Source organism: Tenrec ecaudatus, chromosome 8, assembly GCF_050624435.1.
Source record: "Tenrec ecaudatus isolate mTenEca1 chromosome 8, mTenEca1.hap1, whole genome shotgun sequence".
In the NCBI taxonomy this organism is placed as follows: Eukaryota; Metazoa; Chordata; class Mammalia; order Afrosoricida; family Tenrecidae; genus Tenrec; species Tenrec ecaudatus.
In genome coordinates, this window is record NC_134537.1 from 134,105,993 (window position 1) to 134,130,732 (window position 24,740).

General features: G+C 39.5%; 1 protein-coding gene and 1 pseudogene across 1 annotated transcript; one reads left to right on the top strand and one right to left on the bottom strand.

Annotated features, from left to right (window-relative positions):
* Nucleotides 1-6,157: 6,157 nt before the first annotated feature.
* Nucleotides 6,158-8,443, bottom strand: ADAM29 (ADAM metallopeptidase domain 29). The gene has a single exon (XM_075557243.1). The coding sequence runs from the start codon at nucleotides 8,441-8,443 to the stop codon at nucleotides 6,158-6,160; it is 2,286 nt and encodes a 761-aa protein (XP_075413358.1).
* Nucleotides 8,444-8,458: 15 nt separating this feature from the next.
* The window catches only part of LOC142455541 (rho GTPase-activating protein 17-like), a 43,872-nt pseudogene continuing 27,590 nt past the window's right edge, over nucleotides 8,459-24,740 (top strand).

The window sequence follows — 24,740 nt, forward strand, 5'->3', positions numbered from 1 at the left end:
TCTAGAAATTGTCCTTCCCCTTCTCCTCCCTCTGTGTACTACCCCTCTCCCCAACCCCACTACCTCTACTATGTAACTGCTCCTTCCATCTCAAGACCCAGAGACTGAATATGGACACTCACCAGTAACACTCAGGTTACAGGTAGAATCTACACAATCTGTATGATTTCTCTAATACCTTGGGTTTTGAATTGGATCCCCTAAAAAAGTGCCAAGTGCTACTGGAAATAGGGGTGGCAAGGGAACGTGTCCCCTTTTCTAGGTCAGAACTAAGCCAAGGTAAGGAAAGGTTAGAAAATGTGTCTGTGGATTCGTAAAAGTTTAGAGACAAATTTCAAAAACTATACCTCAATTTTACTTTCACCAAAAGAAAGATTGTGACCATCCTGATCCTTTTTTGCTCACACCTGATGAGAAGTATAAGATTAAAACCAAAGCGAGGGAGTACATGGATGCGGTGCACAAGGCTAATCCCACAGCAGCCTTTTTAGTACCACGATGAGCTGCGATGACAGATCACAACCCAGAGTGGGAAAACGACATTGGTGAGGATGGTGATCAGAGCAAACATCTAGTAACATGCATACTTGAGAGTACTGAGAGATGTACAGTGAAAGCTATTAATGATAATAAAACTAAAGAAGTTACCCAGAGTAGTGATGACAGAGCCAGGCTGATGGAAGCATTAAGAAAGTATACTAATGTGGACCTTGAATCTGACACTGAGAAAGCTGTCTTGAACATTCACTTTTTATCCCACACATGTCCCAGACATTAGGAGGAAATTAAAGAAAAATGACTTGTGACCTGACACCCCCTTGACTAAATTGACAAAAATTAATAAAAGGTCTTAAAAATAGAGATAGGGCAGAAAATGGAGGGAGGAAAGAAGATAGAAAAAGAAGCTCACCTACTGGCAGCCATTTTAATCCACCCAGAAATTCTTAAGGTGTCTTTCACCTGGAAATACCCCATCTTGCTTTTGAGGTAGAGGCAAAGGCAGATGAAGAAGCTATATGATGTTAACACCCTCCCTAGTGGCAGGCACCACGACTTGCCTGCCAGCTCGTCATTCTGCGATGTCTTGTATGTCGCTGTGATGCTGGGAGCTATGTCACTGGTATTTCAAGTGCCAACAGGATCACCCAAAGTGAATAGGTTTCAGTAGTTTCCAGACTAAGAACAAAATATGAAGAAGGAGTCTCTGCCAGCCTTATGCATAACTTGGAAGTGTTGCCAGTTACTGAATACCTAAAGAAAAGGACAAATGTCAGAGATAGGGTCAGAGGATGGGCCCCTTGAACCTGACCACACTAGAAACGTGACTGTGAGGTGGATTTCTCCTGGTGTCAGCCATGGTGACATGAATGGGGTAAAACCTGTGGCAGTGGAACCTTCAGGATCTTCTTTTGCTGATGGGCATCTGTTCCCCAAAAGTAAAGCGAAACAGTTACAAGAACTGCAGATTGGAGCTTGGAATGTGCAAAGTATGAATTTAGGAACATTGGAAGTCATCCAAAATGAAATGGAAAGCATAAAAATCAATATGCTAGGCATTAGTGACCTGAAATGGACTGGGATCGGACATTATGAATCAGAAAAGTATATGTTCCTATACTGAGACTAACATAATCAAGAGGAGTGGCGTGGTGTCCATTGTCAAAAATGACATTGCAATTTCAATCATGAAGTCCAATGCTGTCTACGATATAATATATTTATCTCCCTCCAAGGATCCAATCATTACAACCATTTTTCAATGTATGCACCAACCAAAAAAGATAGTAATAAAAAAAATTGAAGAATTCTACCAAGAACTTCAATCAGAAATGGATCAACCATGCAATCAAGATGCATGGTAAATGTTGGCAATTAGAATGCAGAATTTGAAAACAAAGAGGACAGAACGGTGATCGGAAATTATGAACTTGGTTATGGAAACTGAGATTGCATAATGGAGTTTTGAAAAACCAACTACTTGTTCATAGCAAATAGCTTTTTTGTAACAACAGAAAAAGTGACGGTACATATGTACTTTTCCGGATGGAAAGTACAGAAATCAACTTGACTGTATCTGTGGTATGAGACATTGGAGAAACTGATAATGAACAGCCTACAGCAGATCAGGGAGGACCTGACAATGGAAAAGATCATCAGCTGTCAATACGAAATTTCAGGATAAGACTGAAGAAAATGAAATGAGTCCTCAAGAGGCAAAATACTACCTTGAGTCTATGCTACCCGAATTTTGAGATATCTCAAGAACATATTTGCCGAATTGAACACTGACAGAAATTAGATGAGCTGTGGGAGTACATAAAGACCATCATTCATGAAGAAAGCAAAAGGCCAATAAAACACAGGGACGAAAGAAAGTATCAAGGTGGATTTCAGAAGAGAATTTGAAACTTGCGTTTAATCATAGGCAAATGGAAGAAATGATGAAGTCAAAGAGCAGAATAGAAAAATTCAAAGGGTAGCCTGAGAAGACAAAACAAACATTATAATGAAATGTGAAAAGGCCTAGAATTAGAAAAACAAAAAGGGAAGAACTCACCCAGAATATCTTAAACTGAAAGATTTCCAGAAAAAAAATTCAAGCCTGGAGTTGCAGTCTTGAAAGGGTCTGTGGACAAAATACTGAATGATGCAGGAAGCATCAGGAGAAGATGGGAAGAATACGCAGAGCCACCGTACCAGAAAACAGATCCAGAAAAACCTACTCAACATTTCACCCTGCCAAGAGGTAGCATATGAGCAAAACCATGCTGAAGATGTTCAAACTGCGCAGAATGCATTAGCGAAAAACAAGGCTCTAAGAATTGATGGAATGCCAAGCTGTTGGGGCACAGGGTGCACTGACTCTGGGAAATTTGGGAACTAACTACTTGGTCAACTGATTGGAAGAGATCCATCTTTATGCCCATTCTAATGAAAGGTGACCCAACAGAATGCTCAAACTGTAATAGAAGATTATCCAACAAGAGTTGCAGCAGTACATTGACGGAGAGCGGCCAGAGATTTAGGCCAAATTCAGCAGAGGACATGGAACAAGGGATATCATTGCTGATGTCAGTGGACTTCGACTGAAAGCAGGATGCTTATTTGTATTTAATTGATGATGCTGAGACATTCCACTATGTTGACACAATAAATATGTATGACCGTGAGAAGAACGGGAATCCCAGAACACTTCATTGTGCTCATTCAGAACTTGAGCATGGATCAAGAGGCAGTTGCGTGAACAGAACAAAGCAATGCTTCATGCTTTAAAATCAAGAAAGGTGTGTGCCAGAATGGTATCACCTCACCACATCTATTCTGTTTTTATGCTATGGAAATAATCAAAGAAGATGTATTCTATGAAGAAGAATTGGAGGAAGGATTATTAACACCCAGAGATATGCAGATAATGTGCACGACCTTGCTAATTGCAAGTGAGGATGACTTGAAGCACTTGCTGATTGAAAACCAAAGATTGCAACCTTCAATATGAATTACTACTTAATGTAAACACAGCCAAATCCCAACAAGTTGACCAATTGGTAACATCATGGAAAATGGAGAACTATAGAAGTTATCAAAGATTTTGTCTTGTCTGGGTCCACAATCAATGCTCATGGAAGCAGCAGTGAAGAGATCAAAGATGAGTTGCATTAGGCAAATCTGCTCTTTCAGACCTCTTTAAAGTGTTGAAAAGCAAGGATGTTACTTTGAGGACTAAGGTGTGCCTGACCCAAGCCATGGTGCTTTCAGCTGCCGCATATGCATGTGAAAGTTGGACACTGCACAGAAGTTTGAAGAATTGATGCATTTTAATGGTGGTGCTGGTACATAATATTGGAAGTACTATGGGCTGCTTAAATGACAGACACATCTGTCTTGGTAGAAGTAAGACCAGAGTCCTCCTTCTTACTGGCAAGTATGGTAAGACTGCGTCTTTCATATTTTGGATATATTGTTAGGAGAGACCAGTCCTGAGAGAAGGACACCACTTGGTAACGTGGAAGGCAGCTTAAAGGGGCAGGCCCTTGATGAGATGGATTGACACAGTTGCTCCCGCAATGAGCTCAGGCCTCAGAGCGGTTGTAAGGATGGTGCAGTGTAAGATCAAGTGGAGACTGGCTCTTATCTTTCAAATCAAGCGGGTTCAGGAAGGTATGCTCTAAAGAGAAAACATATATAAAAGAGACAGACAAAAGTTGGGGCAGCGGAGATGCCCCAGAGCTTTATGAGGGGCAGGCTTATGTAGTCTTTAGGCCACGTAGCCAGCATGCTCCTGCTAGGACTGCACAAAGGGCAGCGCACAGTCCTTGAGGCATACAAGGAAGCATCAGCGCTTCAGGGGAGTTGTACACAGACGGCATGGAAGGATAAGGCTGGGAGCATGAAGTAACTGGTAAGCCTGGAGGTGGCTGCTTTCTTCAGCCTTTGCCAGGGAACAGGAGCCAAAGGTCCATTTTATCTCAGGCGGGGAGAGGCAAACCAACAGCTGACTCAATCAGCTCCCCAGAATGAGCTGTCAGCATCCTTTCATGACTTGGGCCTAAGGAACAAACAACATCCCCCATACCAAAGTGCAGGCTGGGGCAGTTGCAGTTCTGTTGTGCACAGTGTTACGATGGGTCAGAACTGACTGGAAGCCATCTAACCATATCACTACTTTAAGATGTAACTGGTAATCAGAAAAATGGGTCTACCAAGACTTATTTTTATAAAAGAACATTTAAAAATGTAACTTAAATATTATATATAATGCACTGTTACCAGAATTTTTTTTTCTTTTTTTCTAACCAAAAGGTCAATATTCTCTGGTTAGATACAGATAATGCTTGAGATCTTTATTAGCAGCTCTTTGGAGGAAGGGACAAGAAAGATAAGCTTTCTACTCCCGTAAAGAGTTACAATCCCTAAGACCAACCAAAATCCTTCTACCCTGTCCTATAGGCTCACCATGGATCAGAATTGACTCCCAGGCAGTGGGCTGGGTTTGGTTTGAGGAGCAAGGAAGCCATATAACCATTCCAGTCAACATATTGGCTTCCCCGCCCACATATGTGTGAGGGGATCAAGAGAGTCTTACTGGGCACATACGATTCCTGAAACTTCTGTCCAACATGCTTCTGTTCCCACCAGATGACATGAGGTGCATTCTGGGGAATGTGGCCGAGGGTGAACTGTAGTCCAAAAATGGCACCGGCACCCAGGCGATGAGGCAATATCGATATGACATAGCTTAAAGACTTTGCCGGGGAGGATAGCCTGATTCTAGGCAGGTCTCTGGCCTCTGATCCCATCCATCCCATTGCCCAAGCAGACCTCTCTCACCTCTGTCCTCATGTGGTTAGCTCTACTCGTGCTGTCTGACCTGGTCTCAAATGATACCAATGATGATTTTTATGACAAGTGTTATTATCCTTTCTTTTCTGATTTCAATCTCGAAGGATTTCTAAGGTCAAAGCATTTCCCTGTGGTGAAAAATAAATGAAACAAATGCAAACTCGCATGCTGCAATCCCATCGTCTTTGTAGGTGGTTCAAAGCGCCTACATCAGCATCCTGAGGTGTAGTCACTGGCCAACTTTGCTTGTGTATCTGAGGTTTACAGTGGTTCTGTTTCTGATAGTTCTAAAACATAGCAGAAGTAGTCTGCTGTTTTCAACACCGGTACTGAGGCAGCATTGGATAAACAGGAATCAACTAGTACTTTCACCTTTCCAATCTCCACATAGCATCCTGTCTTGCCAAAACTATTAGTAGTACTGGCAAAGAAGACATTTGATTTATGACTTTCCAGTCTTGGTGTGATAGGGAAATCAATAGAAGAAGGAAGTTTGCAGCTGAGAAAAAAACATGTTCAAACCTTCATACCTGTCACATGTTATGCTTTTATTCATGAAACAAAAAAAATGTCTCACTTCATAAAAAATTAACTTAAAGTTGATTAAAATAATTAAGAACTTTTGGCATGCCTGGCAATTACTTTTGCCTAATGCTTTTTTATGGTCGTGAAGTAGAATATATGTATGGGATTTTCTGTCTAGGGTCTCTGACACATTTCAATGGACAGAAGACTAAGCTGAAGACATAACAAGTTTAATAAGGACTTTGTTAATTTTCAGTAATTATGGTTGGTGGCTCTTGTTTTCTGTTTGTTGTTAATTGATTTCTTCTGAAGGAAAGGAAGGTTTCTCTTCTTTTTCCTCAATTCTGTCTGAAGGTTTCAAAGGTTCCTCATTTGCTTTTCTTTCTTCCTGTCTATAGGCTTTGAATCCCCTTCTTCTTCTTTTGTGCTTTTTCCGAAGCAAATAGGCAGATAAACAATAGAAACATATGTAAAATAAAACAAAAAGTAACAATAGTATCACCAGGTATCTTATTGCCTTATTTTGTTTTCTGAATTTCTTCTGTTTTCCAGTGGGTGGACCGCTGTCAAGACTACCTCCATTGCCTGGTATTATGCAGTACGGTGGGGCCCAGTTCTCGTTGCAGTGGCAATGGCCTTTGTTGTTGCAGACTCCCCTGTTTCTACAGGTTCTAGTTGAGCAGTGACTTCTCAGGGCAGCCCTGTCAACACACTTCTTGTTGATGCACATACCATTTGGGCCACACTCTGTGCCATTTTTCACAACGCCAATATCCGGTATGGCTATCCCCAAATGAAAGTCTGTTCCCCAGCAGATGGCGCTGTTGAAAGAATTCGCTTGTACCTCAAAGTGCTCTCGCAAAGGGGGGATCTCTCTCACGTTCTCACACTGAACCCTCCCACACAGGATATCCGAGATATTGCATTTTACGTATTTAGAGTTTTTCATGCCACAGTTACCAAAGCGATCGCCTCGCGTGTTTACTTCTTTGTAGCACTGCTCATTTGCACTCTTTGCAGGTTCCCCAAAAATCTCCCTGCACTGTAAGTTGTGGGTGCTGCACGTTTTTTCGTAGCAATAGCCTCCTCCTTCACAAGGCACCCCGTTCTGCATATATACATCTTCGGGGCACTGGTGGGATGTCCCGTTGCACCACTCCGGAAGGTCACAGGCGTTGGCTTCTTGTCTACATAGTTCTCCAGTTGCCATGACCTTGCAGTGTTTGCAGCAAAGTCCAAAAGCACATTCAGCCCGAGGATCCAGAGTGCAGTTGGACAGACAACAGGGATCTTTTACACAACGACGCATGGATCCACAGTCACACTCTTCTCCTTCTTCAACCACGCCATTGCCACAGGACTTCAGGGTGAAGATGTCCACCGAGTTCGGTGTGTTGTAGACGCATGGTTTTTTGGTGACCATTTTCCACCAGTCAGCATAGCTACAGTTGCTGAATTTAGTACTAAAGGATATGACCTCACTCATGACACAATTCTTTTGTCCACATGTACACCACTCTTTATCTTGCCCTAACCCCAAAATGTGACCAAGAGCACGAACCACGCTGGCTGCAAAATGTCCTACCTTAGAATGTTTGTAACTTGAAATTCCACAGTTAAATGAATCCTTACACACCGTGGCCAAATAAACGAAGCCCGTGGAATTACCCAAGGACTGGTTTGTAAATAGAAATGCAATGTCATGGTGTACACGGAAATTAAAGTTACTTTTTTTCCAAACACAAAAATCCTTCAAAACTGACTTTTTGTCATGTATGACAAATGGATTTCCTTCATTCCAGATTTCAATTGTTAGTAAAATGATGCGGATATCCATGGCACCGTAAATGGAATCTACTGTATGGATAGTATTGAAAACAAATTGCTCCACTAATGAGATATTGCTTTCAAAATGTAGGAATAGACTGTAGTCTGCCACCACAGCTAATTCAACAAACCAATTGTGGGTCCGCCCGCCTTTATAAGCACGTTTCATCAGAGCATAACTATCACTCTGCTGAAGCATCAATTGTCTTGAATCCTCTTCTTCTGTTAAAACATAGCTGATGGAAGGAAGTTGTGTTTCCTCGAAGTCCACCTTATATATCAGGTGTTCAAATGTGGCAGAAAGCCTTTTGGGCTTGATTTCATATGTAAAGTCATTGATCTGTATCATTCCATGGAAGCCCCCCAAACAGTTACTAAGAACAACAAGAGATTCTGATTTCCCTTCTACATAGCCATGATAGTAGCAGTCTTTCTGGACAAAAGGATGATCTTCCAGGAGAGCACCCTGGTCTGTGTAGGTGAACACTGGTAGGTGTCTGGATACCAAAAGCTTCTTAATCTTCATGTGCATGATGTATCTCTGACCTCCAAAGTTCAGATGGTAGGAAAACCAATCAGAAGCCTTCATGCTTGACCCTGAGACAGCTACCTTCAAGGGAATCACCACTTCTGGGGAGGTTTGGTATTGGGGGGACCCCACCTGGGATAATTGAGAAAGGAATAGAAATACCCCAAGCCTGAACAACCAGAGAGTGATCATCGAATTCACTGGGGCCTTGCTCCCAGCCATTATGGAGCCGGCCTTATGGGGCCATTGGTGAGAGCAGAGGAAGGTGGGGCAGGAGGCTCTGCTGGTTGGGCTTCTCCCTCTGAGCTTTGGGTAGCAGGACAGACCTTAAAGAGCTTTCTCTTGACAGAGGTGAACCATCACAGCGTTAACACTAAAAGTGAAAAGAGAAGGATCATCAGTAAAGGAGTTTTGTATGAAAAGGGGAAAATGAGGGTAAAAGAAAAGGATATGGCATGAAAAGAGATGTGTTTGGTTCTAGATATGAACCTTATATTTTAACATCTATATTAGTGAAGAACAAAGCAGGGGGTGAATAATGACAACAACAAAGGTTACTGTCATATTGTCCTCTAATAAGGAGACCTAGTGGCACCGTTGTGTAATCACTGGACTGATAACAACAAGGGTCAAGCCTACATGCCATTCTGTCATAGAACTTTCTATCTCGACACCATCTAATCAATACCATCTAATCAATTCTGACTCACTTCTATTTTAACACCATCAAATCAACATCTGATCCTAGATGACAGGACAGAACTGCCCCTGTTGGCTTCTGAGTATGAAGGGTTTTTTGTTTTGTTCTGTTTTTATAGGAGTAGAAAGCCTCATCTTTCTCCTACAGAGTGCTGGTGAATTGAAATCACTCACCTTGCAACTAGCTTTCCCAAAGTGTAACCCACTAGGCTACCAGAGCTCCCCCATAAAATAAAGATAGGGGTATTTCTTCCTGAAAAGGTTTGAAGTCTCAGGAATCCTATATTGGATAATTATGAGTTTGAATTGATTCTGTGGCAAGAGAATTTTTTGGTCTTTGAAAAAAATGTCCTTTCTCTAAATTAAAAATATTTGTGAGCGTTCACGGAATGTTATTATTGTTGTCATATCTGACTTCAGTGTATCGCTAAGACTCCTGGGGCCACTATGTGTTATTGAGTAGAACTCACTCACAAGATCAGCTGGGCTCTAAGATTTATAGAAGTAAATGCCTAGGAATTTCTTCTGTCGAACCCCTGTTTGCTAGCCAACTAAGAATAGTTTGACCCACTTAGACTCCATACAGCAGGCTAGGCTGTCTTACAGAGAAAAAAGCATCAAAATCCCCAACAATTTTAAAGGATGTAGTGCAACATGTATCAAAATCAACCTTCAAATATATTTCTACATGGGAAATGAGAAATGTACTACTAGCTCGGTACCTGGTAGTTAAACCTGATAATTGCTTTATTCTTTCAATACAGAATTAAAAGAATTGTAATGGACAAGACAGTGTGGTAGGCATTGGGAAACCAATGATAGATACAGGTGTAAATAAAATCTTTAGAAATTGAATTCAGTATTGTACATAGAATATTCCAATTATTCCTATTGGTAAATAGAGAGGATTCAATGTCTCCATCAGATCAGTAAGCAATGAAATTATTAAAATATTGCTTAAGGCCTAATTGAAACCACAGAGTAAAGTGAATTCAACTGAGGAGAACTAAGACACACTGAGCAAACACTTCCCCCAGGAGGCACTATCTAAGATAAAGATGACTGAGTGAGCATGTGTTGTCTCTTGACTTTTACCCATTTTGGCTCCATTCTTCTATGGCGATCTGAGTGCCTTGATCTTTTCACTTTGAAATCCTTTTCTTTTGGTTCTGTAATCTTCCTTTCAGTAAATAAGGAGCAACAATCACCTTCTTCGTCGCATGTCTCATGAAACATCGTTTATATAAATTTTGATCCTAAGTTGTCGTCAAGTCTGCTGTACCCCATAGCAAGCCTGTGCGTAGCAGAAAGAAAGATTGCCCCGTTAGTTCTGTGCTATCCACACAATTCTTGCTGCTCTTTAGCTCATGGCTGCAATCATTGGTCAAGCTACCTCATTGCATCAATCTACCTCAATCTATCTCCTTAAGCATCTTCCTCATTTATACTGCTCTTCTACTTTCCAAATATGATGTCTTCCTCCAGGGACTGGTCCCTCCTGAAAGCATGTGCAGAATAAGCGAGATGGTATCTCACCACCCTTCCTTCCAAAGAGCCTTCTAGTTATACCTCACCCAAGACAATGGTATTCCTCTGATAGTTTATTTTATCTTCAATATTCTTCACAAACAACATAAGTGAAATGTATCAATTCTCCAGCCTTTCTTATTCATTGTTCAAATACCACTAGTTGGGTCAGGCTTGAATCCCTCCAAGTAATGTCTTTGAATTCTTTTTTAACACTTTAAAGAGGCCTTTGCCGGAGTTTAGGGGGCCCTGGTGAAAGGTCAGCAGTTTGAAACCACCAGCCGCGTTACAATCTTGGAAGCCCACAGGGACAGGTCTCCTTTCCCTATAGGGTCACTGAGAGTTAGAATGGACTCCTTGACAACCAATAATAGCAGATCTGTCTAAGGCAGTATGTTGTTACTTTCTTGGTTACTACTATCATGGGCGGTGAGTGGGGATCCAAGTAAAATAAGTCTTTGACAATTGCTATCTTTCATCTATTTATTATGATGTTTCTTATTAGTCCAATTATGAAGACTTTTCTTTCCTTATGTTGAGGTGTATCCAAATTTAAGACTGGCAATTTTGATCTTCAAGGTGATTAGTAACTTCTTCAAGTCCTTTTAACTTTCAACAAGCAAAGTTGTGTCATATGCCTATCATAGATTGTTATTATGTTTCTCTGTATATCATACACCTTCTCAGTCTTTCACCCCCCAACCAAACAGATCAAATAATGAAAAGATATAACTGTAATGCAAAACTTTTTTTAATTTTAAGCCTCACAATATCCTATTGTTCTGTTCAAACCACTCACTGCCTCTTGGTCTATGGACAGCGGAGTCAGTGCTCTGGGATTCCTATTCTTCACATTGTTATTCATTACATTTTTATGATCTATCCAATGTCTTTGAAAAATAAATGAAATATATATTTCTAGTATTATCTGCGTTTGGGCAAGATCTCTCTGACACAGACAATGTCATTTCACATCTTCTCCTAAAAGCAGCTTGACCTTTGGGCATTCCCCACTGAGGTACTGTTGTAACAGGTTTTGAATCACCATGGGTAAAAATTTACTTGCATGATTTATGAATAAAATTGTTCAGTAATTTCTGAATTATGTTGGATTTTTATTTGATATGGGTAAAAATACTTTACTCCAATTTATTGAAAAGGTAGCTACTTTCAAAATTTCTTGTCATAAGTGAAGGCTTACAGCATTTCATCAATTTTTTGAAACCCCTCAACTGGAATTGTCTTCATTCTGGGGTTTTCCTTCAGTCAATGCCTTCAGTGCGGTTTGAACTTTATTCTGTAGCAGCTGCTCATAACCAGTTTTTTGGGTGTGTGTGTTTTATAATGGCTCTGTGTATTTTGCCCATATTCCATGAATTGTTCAATATCTTTCTCACAGAATTCTCCATTTCTATTTGGTCTTGCATTTTTTTCTGCAGGTCATTCAGATTCAGAAATGCTAAACACGTTCTTCCCTTTAATTTTTCTAACCAAATCTTTAAACATCTCATTATAATAACTTTGTTCTCAAGCCGCTCTTTGAAATCTTCTGCTCATCTCTCTTACTGTCTTATTTTTCATTTCCCATCAGCTACTCTATGTTCAAGAACAAGTAACTAAATCCCTTCCAGCATCTATTTCACACCTTCATTTATAAATAATATGTGATAAGTTATATTAAAAATTTACTCTCAGCATTATGAAACCCTAGAGAGTGGAAACTCCCCATTGTCAGGAATCACCTGTGTGACCCAGATAATAAGTACTCAGTTGCTTTGATTACTAAACACATTGCAAATTCCTAACCTGTGGTCTTTCATTACACAATTGTTTACCTTTCTTTTTTACACTTATGCAATTCTGTTAAATCATTCCTACATATATCTCAAAAGGCTTGGTGTTTGATTCACCAATTTCTTCTCCAACAGTCATTCTAATCACATTCTGACCGTGCTTATCAAATATTTAGTCAACCTATATGGCCTTCATTTGATTTTACCGATGCAATGACCCAACACTAACCTTTAACCATTGTCCTACTTTTCTGACCTCTATCTATCAATTGTGTAAGATTGCAAAATAAGCATTATAAGAATGGGCTTACTTGTGCTAATTTAATCGTCTGTAGTGAACAATTCAACATGCTTTTCACCTTATATTTGTTTGCTATTGATTTGCATGTAATAACAAATGAAACTGTGCTTATCTTGCTTATTGAGTAACTTACTCCTAATTATTACTATTGACTGTGCATGTTTTGCATCTTAGTTAAAACCAGTTTTATTATTAATTAAAACTACTCATTAATCCTATAGACTGTCATATAGACAAATAATTTTCCATTTTGTTACATTTTAATTCAGTTAATTAGTTGTCTTACCATCTGTAAGAAAGATTATATATGTGTGTGCGCACGGATATATATATATATATATCCACACACAAACATAGAAACAAAAACCAACCCCCTGGCTGTTATGTTGATTCCTATTCACAGTGATGCTATAAACAGAGAAGAACTGCCCCATCGGGTTTCCAAAACAGGACATCCTTAGGGAATCAGACTGTTACACTTTGCTCCCACAGAGTGATTGGTGGATTCAAATCACTATACTTTCTGTTAATATCCCAGAGGTTAGCCACTGCGTCACCCAGTCACTTAACTTTATGCTAGACTCCAGCTATTCAATCATTATTATCCAAAATCTTCAACCCAGAGTGAATGGATTCTTTCCTTTCTATGCTCTACTATAACAAACTGCAAGCATTACTGAGAAAATAAATAGACTATGTTTACCCGATGCCATTGAGACAGTTCTGGTGCAAAGCAACCCTATACCGGGGAGTGGGGAATTGTGTCCCGACCCGTACATATTTAGGGAAGCAAACAGCCTTCTCTTCCTTGGAGTAGCAAGCGGTTTTGAATGGCCAACCTTGCCATTAACAGCCCAAGACTTACCACCCAGTGCCACCAGGGCTCGTGCAATGTGTAAAGAGATGCTAAAACTGGAAGAAGATTCCGAAATGGAATGAGACATCCAGACACCTCACCTCAAGGCAGACGTCTTGAACAGATATTTATTTTATACACTCAAATATCTTTAATTATGTATCTGTTATCTAAAATTGTTTCTTAACTTTCTCAATTTTAAATATCCTCATTTAAATGTAGTACCCTAGACTGAAAAGGAAATTATCTTTAGTTTTCCAAGTTTTTAAAAGCTGATTTGTACCCATGATCATTTAAATTATAAAAACCAAGAGCTCTTCATTTTACCGTGTTTTATTATAGGATTATATATTTGTCCTTTACATTTGACTCCAGACGCATAGGGTGATTTTGTTAAACATTATTCTCATCCTTATATTATAATGACAAAAATAAATAGTACTATGGCTACTTAAGAAGCCTAACTGGGTTATACTTTAGACTGCTATCTCAGGATCAGCAATTCAAAACCACCAGCCACTCTGCTGGAGAAAGAGGAGGCTTTCTATTATAAGAAAAATCTACAGTCTCAGAAACCCACAGGAGCAGTCTTATCCCATCCCATCAAGTGGCTATGGGTAGGAAATGTGTCCATGGCAGTGACCTTAAATGATTTCTCGGGCTAAAAATAAGGAATAGTAAGTTCTATGAATCCACAAGGAAAATTAAGTTCAACAAATATACTCTGAAAACCTATGTCTCTAAATTCTGAATCAAATCCTAATTTCCCAGGTGTGTTTCCTCGTTAAAACTAAACTCTCAAATGACTTACAAAGAGAAAAGTGAAGTTTCCATAGTCTTTTAGTTCTCACCATAAACACGGAGTGTTCAGACTATCTCACAGAGCAGATTTTTCTTAAGACCGCACATGACAAAGAGAAGGCCAGTCTTATTCCTCATTATTTGATTAAGTTCTAGATTCAGCTGCTTAGCAACAAGACCTTCAGTTCTATAGACCATGGCAACTAGTCTTCAAGTTCTCTTCCCTGTGACCCCTATATCTAGAGTGAGCACTGGAACTGAAGGTAATTACACAACTCATTTTAAAGGTGATTTCATCATGGGGGAAAAAGAGAAAATGTTCTGAAATTGATAGGGGCAATGATTACACAATTCTTATCAATATGGTTTGTGTTGGGCAGGGTTCTTTGGATAAATAAAACCAGGACACTGATGCTATTAGATAGATAGATAAATAGATAGAGCATGAAGGAATATAACAACTAATTAGTCCACATAACAGTACAGAGGGCTCAATTCAACTCACCTCCATGGAACAGTTAATATTCTGGACATCCTTTAACTCATGTGGACTGCCGGGCGGGTCACCAAGAGTCAGCAGCTCATGAGCTGAGCAAAGCAGGCCAGGGTGAGATATCGAACACAAGCAATGCAAGATGACAGGATGCACCAGCCTCAAGCTCAAGCGATGTTCACACCAGCAGTGTGGCAAAGCAGGTCTCAAAGGAACTTCAAGCTCTACTAACATCATCCATGGGTTGGCTGTCCCACAGGTAGTGAAGAGAACTCACTAAAGCAGCTGCATGCTGGTCCAATCACAAGAGAGCAAGAAAACATGGGAAAGGCCTTGCTGAGTCATTTTTCTCTTTGCCTTGTAATCAAACTGTCACCTGATTGATTAATCCCACACGTTCCTATTGACCGGGATGGCACAATAAACCGACCTATCACATGATTGAACTATTGAATTGTGTGATATGTGGATTAAGTGCCAATGAAACTGTTAAAAAATTCTCCAGTTCAACACATATTAAAAAAAAAAGGTTTACAGTCCTAGACACCCACAGGAACAGTTCTACTCTGAGTTCTAAATATTGAACAATGCATGAAGCATTAAAAGAAAAGGGGAGAGATATACAGTCATGTATATCTCAAGAACTGGTTGAATTTGAACAAATGCAAGAACTGGTTGACTTTGAACAAATTCAGGAGGTCTATCTGTACAATTTCACTTATTCAGTGTATGTAAGCACACATTTAGGGTGTTGTTTTTTTGTAACAAAGCAACTTGGACATGATTAATGTTTAAATCTGAACATCATCTTTCCTTTCCAGTGAAACAAAATCCACATGTCTATCTTTTCCTTAGACATGTAAGCTTCTGGTATCATCACCCATATCTGTTTTGTTTGTTATATTATGCCTTTTTTTTGTAGAGGATCCGGGTAGTGTACTTACCTACTCCATCATCTTCCTGGATGCCAAATAATGTTCCTTATTGTGTGAAAACTTTTACTTGGCATTTGGTGTCCACTGAGGCAATTGAATTCAAGGTAGGCAGGCAAGATGGGGTGATGATGACTTCCAAGGTAAGCAGGCAAGGCAGCCAGTTGAAGTCCAAGGAACAGGAGTTCCAAGCATAATCTAGATACAAACAAGCCTTTCCACAGTGTCCACAGACCACATTCATGAGAAAGATTCCTAACAATTAATTGGATGAATGCTGTGATCTGAATAAGTGTGTTTTGCTCCACCTTAAACATCTTATAACTGATTGACTGCTCATGACAGATCCCTTACAGAGGAGACTAGATTAAGGGAGATCACATCATTTTGGCGTTTACTGTCAAACCATTTAGACTCCTGTTCTAGTCATGTTGATATAGAACCTTCAAGTCACACCATACTGACTTGACATACAAGGAAATTTTGTTCTCCCACCTACAAGGGATCACTGTATTCTGTGCCTAGCACCTCAAGGATTCACATGTCTTGGTGGCATTGTGAGTTAATTATTGGACTGGTAGTGCATGATCATTGATTAGAATCTACTAGTTGCTCAACAGGAGAAAAATAAGGCTCTCTGTTCTCATAGATATTTACTGTCTTAGAAACCCAATGTAGCAGCTCTACTCTGTCATACAGAGTTGGGGCTTGATCATGTAAGCGGCTAATTAGGAAAACTGACTATAGGACACAGGAGGGCCATGTAAAATCCTTGCAGGTCTGCTATAAAATTAAAATTGTTTTACAAAATAAAGTTTACTTCTGTCACCTTTTGTGACCCCAAATTGTAACCCCACTCAGATGGTGTGGCAGCCCTCAGCCTATCACCTGTCTAGTATTTAATGAGGCCACGGAGACTGTATAGAGATTAATGACCCCAAATCGAGTCCAGCCTTTCTTTCTCCCTCTCTCTCTCTCATTCTCAATTGTATTAACATCCAGTACTATATAAATTAGTGGAGAACTTGGAATTAATGACACAAGGGTCCTCTCTTGACTTTGAGGTGACTTAAGTAAAGTGTTTGCTATTGTTGTGAATATGAAATGTTGGATAGTCAATAGGTGGGGAGGAGGGATACGTGATTTTCATGGAAGATCTGGAAACCTTACTTACTATGCCAGTTAATTACTTATAAAATTAACCTGAGTACTGAAATGTACTTAAAATGGTCTTAGGCAATCAAACAACATTGAAAATATCAAGCATATATTTGTAATTCTTCAGTTAGCCAACTGAAGAAATAGTCATAGTTGACTTTATTTCTCAGAAATTCCCCCCTTATGGAAGAATTGTACTTTGGAACTATTATCTTTCTAGTTAGTTAGAAATAAAACCAATTCCACATTCTAAATTAAGCGGGTTTAATTGAGTGTCTGATGATTATTTGTGTAGGACACATAGGGATCTTTGATGGTCTTCATGTAAGACTAGCAAAATCACAGTAAGTAAATATTTTTAAATGTACATGAAAAGAGGTATATCTCCCAATAAATTAAGTATTTTCTTCTTCCTAATTTAGCAGGGCCCTTTTAAAAGAAATTTTTGGACAAAAATTGAGAACCTGCCACTCTTAATGTGTGATCCTCCAATAAATGACTTGTGGACCTGTTGTGACCAATTCCATGCTCTTTTCTTTCTAATAATTTGAAGATCATCTGGAATCAATTAGTCTTTGTGCTACTCTGTTCAGGTCACTGTGGAAACAAATAATCTAACAGGAAGCAAGGACATCTTTTCAATTGCCCTGTGCCAATCTGATTTTTAAATAGCTCCAATTACCTAATTATCACCATTAAAGAAAGGTATTTTTAGAACTGATAGCAGGTATACATAATGTACCACTTCAAAGTGGTGGATTTTAGACAGCCTGCTTCAAAATGCTTCACTAAATAAAATATGTAAGCATTGATAAGAAACATAATTAAACAAAAATGTTTTAAAACAATGCGTGTTTTTAAAGGTAAAAAAAGATAATTCTGGTATTCCATACTACCGTATTTTTAGAAGAAAGCTTCTGCTTTGTTTTTCTCACCTGTATGTTCTTCTGGACATAATATACCTAATCTGTGTCTTGAGTATTTACAATTACTTGTAGCTACTCTCTCTCTAGCTAAAATAGCTCACCCAATGGTAGACACAGGTTCCAAGTTCATAGGCTAGATGTTAAGGAACCTACATCATGACCAAACAGGATTCATTAAATTAAAAAAAAAAAAAACCACCCCAACAGCCTTGGATTTGAAAGCCAATCAATGACTTCAGCATATGGACAGAATAAGGAAGAAAATCTGTATGTTCATCTCAGTAGATAAAGAAAAACATTTGACAAAATGGAAAACTCATTCATGCTACAAACTCTTAGCAAGCTTAGAAACGAATTTCTTTAATTCGACAGATTGCATGTAAATATCACCTAGTATTAACATTAGGGCTGGATAGGACAGAGGCTGTACACTGGTACATATGAGGGTTGGAGGTACAGGGAATCCAGGGTGGATGATTCCTTCAGGACCAAGGGTGTGAGGGACGATGCTGGGAGAGTGGAGGGTGAGTGGGTTGGAAAGGGGGAACTGATTACAAGGATCCACATGTGACCTCTTCCCTGGGAGAGGGACAGCAGAGAAGGGGGTAAGGGAGACTCCGGATAGGGCAAGATATGACAAAATAACGAGGTATAAATTACCAAGGGCATATGAGGGAAGGGGGAAAGGGGAGGGAGGGGGGGGAAATAAAGAGGACCTGATGCAAGGGGCTTAAGTGGAGAGCAAATGCCTTGAGAATGATTGGGGCAGGGAATGTATGGATGTGCTTTATACAATTGATGTATGTATATGTATGGATTGTGGTAAGAGTTGTTTGAGTCCCTAATAAAATGTAAAAGAAGAAAAGAGAAAAAAATGATTAGGGCAAAAACTGTACAGATGTGCTTTATACAATTGATGTATGTATATGTATGAACTGTGAAAAGAATTGTATCAGCCCCAATAAATTGTTAAAATAAAAAAAATAAATAAAATTAGGAAAAGATGCAAAAAAAAATTAAAGGTGAAAGACTGAATGCTTTCCCATTTGATTAGGTAAAAATCAAGGATGGATATGCTCCTCATGTCTACTCAACATTGCCAGAAGGTAAGAAAAAGAGAAAGGCACAGCGATTGGAAAAGGAGAAAAATAAGTAAAACTATAAAACAGATGTTAAGATTTCACTCATGAAAGTACATGAGGGGTTCTAATTTTTTGGTTAGAACACTATGAAACTTTTCATAAAAATAGATTAATTTTTTCAAGGAAAACAACTAATATGAATACAATGATGGATACAGTGAGCAAGCTATGTTTAAGTTGCCAATTAGATGTTTTTAAAATTAATATTCCTAAAGTCTGGATATACCTGAACAACTATTTCTGTAGTCTTATGTATATTCCTACTTCTCTCTTTTGCTTATGTTTTACTCGGTATGATAGTTACGTAATCTGGTGTTGATTTGGGACATGAGAGGATTAAGAGTGAAGGGGTGGAGTCTAGTCTGTCAATTGGGTCATAGTCAATGAGGTCTCTGTGTGAGTATGATCTTCTGAGAATTCTGGGAATTCCTGTATTTCCTCCTTGGAGGTGGAAGATACACTCTCTTTCTACTTAGTTCCTGAGAGACATCCCTGAGTAGAAGCCACATGGACCTACCCTGATGCAACCTTGGATGCTGGAGAAGCCACGTGGAGAGCTCTACCAGCGCTGATATGCTTACACCACTGGATCCAGGAGACTTTCTACCCACTGGCCTGTTGTCTTGCATTTGGCATCATTACATGTGTTTTGAGAGTCTGAAGAGGACTTTATAGATTGGTATTGGACATATGGGCTAATATTGGACTTATGGACTTGGACTGGAATGAGTTGGGTTGCTTTCTTAATGTAGTTACCCTTTATATAAACCTCTCTCTTATACACATATGAATTTCTATGGATTTGTTTCTCTGTCTAGACTGACACATAAAGACTAAACTAATATAGAATTACTAGAAGTCTTGTCTAAAAATTATTTTTCTGATCTTATCTAAAATTGTTTTTATGAACTATTTAGAATAATGACCTTGCAAATAAACAGAGAATACTGATATGATGTTTAATTATATTATATATCAATACAATGTACATATGAATCCTATCATTTCTCTTGGGCAGTCAAAACTTAATTCTCACAAGATTTTTACCCTTCCCACCGCCATTTTCCCCACCACCAGTCACATGATGTTTTCAAGCAGCATTTTTATTGTATGCATGGAGCCCTATTGTACAGTGGTTAGAGCGCTGCCGCTAAGTGAGAGTTCAGTCATTTAGCCTCACAAGTTGCTCCCCAGAAGAAGCAAGCTGCAGCACTTTGCTTCTGTAAAGATCCACAGCGTTGGGAAGCCTGTGGGGGATGGCGTTTGTCTGTCTTGGAAGACAGCTCTGAGTTGGGAATGACTCCATGGCAGTGGGTTGGACTTGGGTTTTACTTTACACGCAAAGTGCTGGTGGCGCAGCTGGTCAATGTTCTCTTGGTGTGCACAGGGAAAGGTTGGAGGGACCAACTCCCGCAAGCCACCATTGAAGACAGACCTGGTTATCACTTCTGAACAGAATCTACCAGACCATGACTTGGAATGAATAGGCTTACTAATTTACCCTCCACTCATTCTTAGGTTCTTTGTATAGGATTGATGACCAATATTTGAAAAGTTTCAAAATAAAATCACAAACAAAAGCATACCTCTGTTCTGCTTTCTAAACCCAATGGTTTTAGATTTGTGATCCCGTAGACACATTTACAGATTAATATGAACAGGTAGCGTTTTCCAAAATCACTTTATAAAAACAACCTTATCCCTTGATTTCAGAATCTAATTTATCTTTGAACTCAGCAATACATTAAACCATGTTTCCTTCTCAGCTGATGTTCAAACACAGATTTCCTGATGTCTTTAATGAATGATTTAGCATTTATTTCCCATTTATATTTAAGCTCTACTTACTTGGTTATGATGGGATAATCCTTATGCTGAGTCAAAGGAAATTATTTCTGAATTCATAAACATGTATAGAAAGATATATATGATCTGTTCTAGAGACAAGCCTGGCACCAGAGTACTGCCAATCAGGCCAATTTTATACCCTTTATTTTGGGCAGAAAAGGAACAGCTAATATTATTGAGTCCTTGTCTGGAGTTTATTCACTCACTGCCATTGGGGTGATGCCGATTCAGATCAGTTTCATAAAACAGGCTATCATTGTCCCTTGTGAGTTTCTGAGACTAACTATTTGTAGAAGTAGAAAATTCCTTCTTTCCCTGTAGAAGCTGACTGGTGGCACTGAACAGCTGACATTTCAAAGCACAGCACAATTTGTAACCACTATACCCCTAGGACTCCTTCTGAAATACACTGTAATCTGAAAAATATAAGGTAATGCTATATTTTTTAGCAGTAAAATGACACTTTAGTGATGGGGAGAGGGGAATCAAAAAAGAGATGAAGGGTAAAATACACTAACCTTATAGTTTTTTATATCACCTTGTAATTTTTTTACTGTAATTATTCTGCAACAATAGTTACAATGTTTTCTTTAAATTGTCAAGTTCTCATTAGGAGTTGAGACATCCATAGCATTCTCCCTTTGAAACATTATTAACTACAATAAAAATAGAAAGAGGTGGTTTGCTTCTGACTGAAATATCTCCTGGGGTAAATGAAGGGGGAGGAAGAGATTGGAGTACTTCCTGGCCCACCAAGCCCTAAGGAGGATATCCCCACTCAGAGCAGCCAATGCCAGAGAAGACCATATGGCCAGCCCCACTATGAGACATGACTTCCCTCACTGACACATAGCCCTACAGGGGACAACACTGGAGACACAGTGTGGGTATTGTGCCTGATCTGATCCCACCACACAGAGGCAAAACACTAAGGGTGTGCAACAGAACACCAAGGGGAGCAAAACAAGGGAGTCCTGAGGGAATAACAAAAATAGACTTTGGGCCAAGGCATGGCATCCCATCAGACTCAACCAGAAAACACTCTTAAAGGTCAACAAACAGACCTTGAGCTATTTACAGGATTTTCTTTCTTTTTTTATTTTTTGTGGTTGCCAATGTTTTCTTTTGTTGCTTTGTTATTCTGTCTTGTTTTTATGTGCATATTATTATTTCTGCAGGTCTATCTAGATAAGAAAAGCTGGATAAAAAATTCGGAGGAGAAAACATTGAGACTGATGGTTCTGGGGGGACATGGGAGAGAAGGAGGTGGGGGAAAGGAAGTGGTGTTAACCAACCTAGAGAAAAAGGGACAACAAGTGATCCAAAATCAGTGACAAGGAGGGTATAAAAGGCTTAGTAGGGCTTGAACAAGGGCAGTGTAATCAAGAGGAATTACTTAAACCCAAATGAAGGCTGAGCATGATAGTGGGACAAGAGAAAGTAAAAGGAAATAGAGGAAAGAACTAGGAGGCAAAGGGCATTTATAGAGGTCTAAATACAGGCATGTACTTACGTAAATATATTTATATATGATGATGGGGAAATAGATCTATGTGCGTATATTGTTTAGTATTAAGGTAGCAGATGAACATTGCGCCTTCACTCAAGTACTCCCTCAATGCAAGTACACTCTGTTCTATTAAACTGGCATTCCATGATGCTCACCTTCCCGACATGAACACTGAAAACAAAGTGGGTACATAAGCAAAGGTGGTGAAGAAAGCTGATGGTTCCCAGCATTCAAAAGATATAGCATCTGGGATCTTAAAGGTTTGAAGATAAACAAGCAGCCATCTAGCTGAGAAGCAACAAAGTCCACATGGAAGAAGCATACCAGCCTGTTTGATCACGATGTGTCGAAGGAACCAGGTATCATGCATCAAACAACAAAAAAATCATATCATTGTGAATGATGGGGAGTGCAGACTGGGGACCCAAAGCCCATCTACAGGCAATTGGACATACCCTTATGGAAGGGTTACGGGGAAGTGATGAGCCAGTCAGGGTGCAGTGTAGCAACAATGAAACACACAACTTTCCTTTTCTCCGTTATCATGATCCCAATTCTACCTTACAAATCTGGCTAGACCAGAAGATGTACGCTGGTACAGATAGGAACTGGAAACACAGGGAATCCAGGACAGATGATCCCCTCAGGACCAGTGGTGAGAGTGGCGATATGGGGAGGGTGGAGGGAAGGTAGGGTGGAAAGAGGGGACTGGTTACAAAAAAATACATATAACCCCCTCCCTGGGGGATGAACAACAGAAAAGCGGGTGAAGGGAGACATCGGACAGTGTAAGATATGACATGATAATAATACTTTATAAATTACTAAGGGTTCATGAGGGAGGGGGATATGTGCATGGAGGGAAAAATGAGGAGCTGTTACAAAGGGCTCAAGTAGAAAGTAAATGTTTTCAGAATGATGAGCAACAACTGTACAAATGTCCTTGACACAATGGATGTATATATGGATTGTGAGAAGAGTTGTAAGAGCCTCCAATAAAATTATTTTTTTAAATGCCTGGGGTTACCAGGAACAGGGGCTACAACCAAGGATCTTCACTGAGAGCACAGATTGGACAACACCCAGAATTCATCCCCCAGACTTGTGAGGCAATGCAGTTCTCTTCCTGTAAGTCAGCCAGTTTGAGTACTTTTAAACACAGCAATAGGTGACAATACACATTTGGGTTCCAGAAGCAGGTGCCACTGTAACAAATACCTAAAAATAGAGTCCTATTTGAGAGTTTGCCCAATGAATAGAGGCAAGAAGAAATTTTAGACCAAACCAAAATCAAACTCAATGCCCAATTCACTTTTGAATCACAGTGGAACAACTGTCCCTGTGGGTTTCTGAGCCTGAAACCCTTTATGGGACCAGAAAGCCTAGATTTGTTCACACTTGAGAGTAAAAGATTAGAGTGCCTTGAAAAGACAGTTGGTAGATGAAGGATTTTAAAATTGGTTTCTTTGAGGGATCAGAAAAAAAGTGAGGAAAATATATAAGACAAATATCTGTTATTTCAGGGAATTCAGATATTGTCAGGATCAGAATGTTTTTATGTGTGTGCTTTTATAATTTTATGTGTGTGAATGTTAATTGTGCTTCACTGAGGACATAAAAAGAAATAGTAAGCATGCTATTGGATCATCAATGTGAGTTCATCCTTTAAAGGAAGCACGCTTCAGTGTGCTTCTTTAGAACTTGTATGTGGATCAAGAGGCAGTTGTATCAGCAGAACCAGGAAATCCTGCCTGGTTTATGGTCATGGAAGAAGTGTGTCAGACTTGTATCTTCTCACCATACATGTTCAATCAACATGCTGAGCAAATCATCGGACAGCCTGGATTATATGAAGAAGAGTGTGTCAGGATGGGGAGAAGGCTTATTAAAACCTATGGTATGCAGATGACACAACCTTGCTTGCTGAGAGTGAGGAGGAATTGAAGCACTTCCTGATGAAGATCTAGAATTGAAGCCTTAATATGGATTACAACTCGATGTAAGGAAGACCAAACGCTTCACAACTGGACCAATTTCTATCACGAAATGTGGAAGGCAGGTTGAAGTTGTCAAGGATTTTGTCTTCTTTGGTCCCCAGGCAATGCTCATGGAAGCAGCAGTCAAGAGATCAAAAGACGTGTTGCATTAAGTAAATGAACAAGATATCTTTAGAGTTGGAAGAACAAGGGTGTTACTTTGAGAACTAGCGTATGCCTGACCTAAGCCATGGTGTTCTCCACTGCATCATATGCATGTGAAATTTGGACATTGAATAAGGAAAACCGTAGAAGAATGGATGCATCCAAATTGTGGTGCTAGAGAAGAATATTGAAAGTATCATGGATTGCAAAAGGACAAACAGATCTATACAGCAAGAAGTAAGGCCAGAGTGTCCCTTAGAAGCAGAGATGTGAAGACTTGGTCTTACATACTCTGGACCTATTGTCAGGAGAGACCAGCCCTGGAGAAGGGCACCATGTCTGATAAAGTTGAGGGGCAGTGTTGAAACAGGAAGACCCTCGATGAGATGGAT

What these genes read in the sequence shown, in the direction of transcription:
- ADAM29 (XM_075557243.1), bottom strand. Translation starts at nt 8,443, where the DNA reads ATGGCTGGGAGCAAGGCCCCAGTGAATTCGATGATCACTCTCTGGTTG.